Here is a 6,000-nt window from a genome sequence, read left to right on the forward strand (position 1 = left end):
GAGATTTTATTTCAATAAATGTATGCTTCAGAGCTTTTAATATTCATTAGCACTGCAACAGAGATGTTCCAGCAATCTTACTCTAAAACTAACATATCTCCCAACAATCAGTAGTAGACCACTAAAAAACCATGAGCCAGTTATGCTTTCTACATAAAATAAGCATATATCAGTTGAAAGAGCATGGCATATGGAATATCTGCAAGCTGTTTTGTCATATTTTACTTTCTTAGTTGCCTACGGCTGCTTTTTGAAGTGCAGTACAGTTTATCCCCATTGGAAACACACTGTCACAAGGACAATTTTGTATACATGGGGTTTCTTTAGGTAAGAGTGGACAGCCCAAGTCATTGTGGGTAAAACCGAATACCTGACACAACAAGCACTCGACAGGGACCATGCAATGCTCTGCAGAGCCACCCCAACTAACCCTGAACAGGACAGCACAGACACCCCAAATTTAGCATGGTCAGAGAGCCACACCACAGCTATGCTGCTTCTCATCCTCAACCATACCTGACGTATCTCTCAAGCCTCACTGGAAAGCACGTTATTCAGACACCTCTAAAAAAGACCAAAAGCAGCTGGAACACTCACTTTCTGGCATATTCCTGTGCTCTTGAATGTTCTAGAAGGACCTCTGCTGCAGTGATCTGAGCTGAGGGCTAGATACCAGCACAAGGAATCACTACCCTTCTCTTCCAAACTTAATTTTCAGTTTTTATGTATCACTGTTTTTATCTTTTAATTCCATACACATTTTAGAACAAGCCACTAAATAAACATTATTCAGGTTGACTAAAACATCAGTGACACGACAAGACAAGTACTGGCTCTGCAATGAAGAACACCATTTCAAGATGTTGTGTTGATCGTACACTAAGTATAGAGGACAGGTGTGCTACATAATTAGTTCTACAGGGTCCAGTAACACCTCCTCAGTTCGAGAGGTAATCAGAGACTGTTCATTTTAAGACTCTATACAAAATTGGTATTTGCCACAATATAGTGGAACAATTTTCCACAGCCTACGTTATCCCTTATAAGGTTTTTCACCTCTTACTTTGCACATACTGTCCGTTTCATTAGTCCCCTTGCCATCTCTTCCGAAGGAATATTGAGAATCCAAAATGGAGACTGAAATAAAGAGAAGATAAGTGATGTAAATGCCTAGCTAGAGGATGTCACACGAATGACACAATTAAAGAATTCTGTTCTATAAAAACAGAACATGCATGCTGAAGACAAAAAATTAAAAAAAAAAAAAAGTTAACTGTACAGAAAATGTAAGGATAAAACATTAAATTTGAGGTAAAACTATACTCAGCTTCAGTGACTGAGAAATGTTATTAGGTCTTTTATTTTCCCACCATATCTTTGACTTGGTAGAATATTATTTGTTTGTTTATGCTCCTCTAGATTATTCATCCTCTAGAGAATCCTGAGACTTCATTACACACAACTAGTAACTAAAACTCAGTGACGTTCTCTGACTTAAGCACTGAGACCAGAATCATACAGCTTCACTCTTCTGGATGCGTTGTCTCCTTGATTTAGAGGCAAACACCAAATTCAAACTGCTGCTGAATGTCTTAATAGTTCAGCTATTATGAAAAGGAGAGCCTCCCAGCAGATGGCACTGTTTCTTTTCATATTGTTAAATGAAGACACCCTGAGGTGCATTTTGAGCATCTTTTACTCAACTCTGAGTCCTCACTGAAATTGAGAATTAGTTGGTTTTGGGAGATACCTTATTTTCCTAAGAAACGTCAAAATTTATTCAGTTACCCACATTTAATAACACTACTATAAATAACATACTTGTATACTATACATGCACTCAAGTAAAATATTTGGTCCTCACTTACATTTACACGAATTTCCTGCTCACTGCTGAATTGTCCACCATAAAGTGAGAGCAAAGATGTTACTTCCTAAAGTGAAAATATAAAGAATATAAAGGTTAGGTTTTAGGAGGATTAACTAACATCTTAAAGACAGGGAAAAAAAAAAAAAAAAAAAAAGAAAAAGAAAAGCAGCACACCCTAAATTCTAATGCAGATGGTGACCTCCATAGGGATTATGAACAAAATGTTAGAGATAGCAACAGAAGAAAGAATGGTGTTTATTACTGATTTACTGTGGGAACTGAGAGTGAAACACTCTTAGGGTAGTTGCATGGATAGGGCAGAGGTTCACAAATAAATTCAGCGGGTATGTACTGTTCGTGAACTGAAAAAAAATCAACTCTCCTGCTATAAAAGCAGCTGACTACCTTTCTCAGAGCCCAGTTGCAAAGGAACAAGCTACGGCTAGGTTATGAAAAGTTGTACAGTATACAACACAGTAAGATCAAGTTAGGCAAATCTCAGTAATCAAATGCCACCGTTTTGCATTTTCTCTTTCACTGAAACCTTTACTGTTCAATCCTAGACTCTCACAACAATACTTCTCTTACAACATTATTCTATCTATTCCTAAAATATTTTTCTGACTAATTCACCTAAAAGCAATGTCTCACTAGTAACAGTCCGGCTCAGGGCAAAATCCAGCACTGAATATCAATCCCTCTTCTGTTACTTCTCTGCTTTACAGGTATCTCAACAGTTTCCTTCAGTAGGTGTTTTCCAGAGTAAACTAAATCAAAGATCGTAAATTGAACACACGAAACAGCAAATCTCCAAGAAACAAGCTAGCAAGTAAAAATTAAAAAAAACACACACTAAAAATGCTTTTGAACTGAAACGAGAGGTAAACATTGGGGATGTTTCTCACGCAGCCCCTTCACTAGAAATAACACACTGCAGCCTCTGAATGTTACTGGCAAAAGAACACCGAAGCAAATTTTTATATTGGCTTAGATTTGAGCCAAGTGGGTAAATAAGAAGATTACCATGAAGTATCCCAAAAACCGAAGGAAAAGAAAACCCCTACATAACACTAGCACATGGCTTCAGTGGGACATTACCCCATTCATTTCCATCTTTCCATTTCTGTAGAAAAGGCATAAGAAACGCTGGAGAAAACAGGGGGGTTGGTTCAGGAAAATAAAAGTCGATGCATAACTATTTCATTGTATGGGCCTGGGACACCAAAAGGACCTGAGATTTTAGACATGAATTGGTGTCATCATCACATGCTCCCAGTAATATTCCCTGTAAACAGGGAAGTGACAAGAATGGCAATTGAGAAAACATGGCCTGTGAGGAAAGGCTTGGAGAGAAACACAATCATGACCTCTACACATGCTAAAGGTTGCTGTGATAAAGGAAGGCAATAATCTGTTTTCAATGTTTAATATGGAGGAGACAAAAGCACTGGGTTCAGAACACAGCAGTGCTCCGGATGAGAGGTTGGGAAGATCCTTCGAAGAGTAAAGACAGTGAAGCACTGGAACAGATCTGCCTGAAGGTACTGATAAGAAAACATTTGACATGCACCTATCTGTCCATTAGAGCCACCTTGTGCTGGAAAACAGGGTGCATGATGTTACCCCTCTGTATCCAACCTAACCAAAGAGAAATGCCTGACTATGGAGCAGCATTTCCTATAGACTAAGAAATACGAAACACAGAATTTTATTCCACAGACACTTAACAATCAATGTGGACTTCAACAAACACCTTCAGCTCTTGCGATTCAGCACCACCACCAGAGGAAAAGCAGTCGTCTCCTATCCCACACACAAGTGTGGCAGAGATGGAGATCAGGCAGCTGATCTGGCTGAAAAATCTGTCCTTACTCATTGTGTTAGGTTTTCAGAGAAATCAGGAGGTCCCTAACACAGCTCATCACAAAACCAAACATGTGGCTGAGCAGTCACCACAGTACAAGAAAAGGGAAATGGAATTGCTTTCTTCAGCAGCTGTATCAGCCAAGTGCAACTACAACCTTGATGAAAAAAACACCCAACTTTTTTATGTTACATATATATCGTCTTTTTTACTTAATCTGATGACCTTCCCTCAAGCCAAAAAATGGGTTGACCACAAATAAATAGATTTATGTTCCAGTCCCACAAAGCAGAGAATAAAAAACAATGCACAAAAGAAAGCCTTAATGAAAGCAAGGAAAATAAATGATGCAACACATTAAATATTTAACACGTGTGTGCTGATGACCTACCAATTGTAACAAAATAGTTCTGCAGTTCAGCACTGTTTTAAACAGCAACATATTACCCTGGATATCATATTACTAGCTCTTCAAGACGCTGCCTAAAGAGTACTTAAGGTGTCAAACTTTCTTACAGTGTGTAGTAACTCTGTAAGTCATCATGGGGAAAAAAAAAAGAATCACAAGTTAAATTTACAAACAAGAGGGTTGCCTTATAAACATGGAAAATGAGTGTATGCTTAACTAGACATTTACCAAGGACCCACAAAAAAACACTAGGGTCTCATGAAAAATACCAGGGAGCATCACATGAGTTGCAACTGGGTTTTTTTTTTTATTATTTCTGTGAATAGCACTTGATAAGATAAAACCAAATTTAGTGTCGGGGAACAAAATCTGCACTCCAAATTTTGCAACCAGCTGGCATAGAGATGCGAATGACAAGCAGAGCGCAGCAGTGGAGGCAGGACCCGGTGCCCACACCGGACACGCCGCCATTCTACCGCAGGAGCGGGTCTACCCCCCGTGACCCCACATCGGCCAGTGCAGCACGAACCCTTCCGACCACACCAACACAAACGCTCACGACGACAAGCCAGAAGTCAGCCACCCTTGGTGCCGCCGGTGCGATGGAGAGGAGTGAGGCTCGCGACCAGGACACCAGCCAAGGCCTTGGAGATCTCCATTTGGCCCTGGCATGCGTGCAGGCACCAGGACTTCAGAGAAGCCCCCTCCTCGCTGCTCCCCACGTCTTCCTCCAGAAAGTGAAGATATCTGCACCTCCTGCCCCATGCAGCACCATCAACACCTGGGACAGAGAGGACCTCGCGTGTCGCCAGGGCAGCACCGGCCATTTATGTACCAACACCACACCAGCTGGAGCACCTACATAGCTTAAACAAACTAGAAAGCCACCAAAACAGGACCTCAGGCATATTTCCATAATTTTTTCCTCCGAGCTTCCATTTCCTATTTGGAGCTCCAGGTACTTTGCTGGCAAACCCCCTCCTGGCTCCAAATGCTCTTGAGAGCAACATGGAAAGCGCTGCCCCACAGCCACCTCACCATGGAGAGCCACCACCTCGCCGCGGAGAGCCAACTCGCCACAGAGAGCCGCCAACTTGCCGTGGAGGCCGGGGGCAGGAGGAGGAAGCCCCCGCCCGCTGCAGGGCTGAGGTAAACGAGGCAGCCCCGCGCCGCGGGGGAGAGGGGGAGAGTCGCCTGCCACAGGGCGCGGAGAGGGGTGAGTGAAGGGGCACTAGGTGCCCCCCGCTCCCCCCAACCCCCGCGGGGCGGGCAGCGGGAGAGGCCCCGCCGGGGCCAGGCCGCCTCCCGGGCACGCCCGGGGCTGCGCTGCCCGGGACCGCTGCAGAGGGTAGAGCCTCAGCAGGCCGACCCCGCCGGGCCCCCAACCCCAACCCCAACCCCAACCCCAACCCCAACCCTGGGCCCGGCAGGCGCTCACCGGCAGGCGGAACTCCAGGTGCTCCTGCGCCAGCAGCAGCAGGTACCGCCGGAGCGCGGGGGCCACCAACGCCATGTCCGCCCCCCGCCTCCCCGGGCCGCATGCGCCGGCGGGCGGGCCCAGCGCCGCGGCGGGAGCGGCAGCGGGAGGAGCTCGCCCGCCCGCCTCGGCGGGCCCAGCGCCGTTGTGGGCCCGGCCGCGGGCACCGGTAAGGGGTGTGTGAGAGAGGGAACCCCCTCCGCCCCGTGTGGGGTCCCGCCTCCCCGCAGCGCTGGGTACGAGCGGTGCCGGCGGCTCTGCGGGCGGAGCCGGCCCAGAGCGGCGGCCGCCGCTAGCGCGGGAGGGCGCAGTACTCCTAATTAATTATCGCCGATTTCATCTTCGTCCGTTCCCCTCCCCCTTTTTTTTTTTGTTTTTAA

At 45.4% G+C, this 6,000-nt stretch overlaps 1 protein-coding gene across 1 annotated transcript in view; it reads right to left on the reverse strand.

The window, feature by feature from the left end:
• The window catches only part of TRMT11 (tRNA methyltransferase 11 homolog), a gene marked incomplete at its 5' end in the record, with an annotated part of 29,248 nt that extends 23,592 nt beyond the window's left edge, over positions 1–5,656 (reverse strand). Inside the window, 3 exons of the mRNA XM_082481013.1 lie at positions 1,064–1,137; positions 1,869–1,934; positions 5,582–5,656. Coding sequence (XP_082337139.1) covers positions 1,064–1,137; positions 1,869–1,934; positions 5,582–5,656 — 215 coding nt within the window. The remainder of the gene's footprint in view (positions 1–1,063; positions 1,138–1,868; positions 1,935–5,581) is intronic.
• Positions 5,657–6,000: the final 344 nt, after the last annotated feature.

The sequence above is a fragment of the Vanellus vanellus genome (genome assembly GCF_965231255.1).
Source record: "Vanellus vanellus genome assembly, chromosome: 3".
Lineage (NCBI taxonomy): Eukaryota > Metazoa > Chordata > Aves > Charadriiformes > Charadriidae > Vanellus > Vanellus vanellus.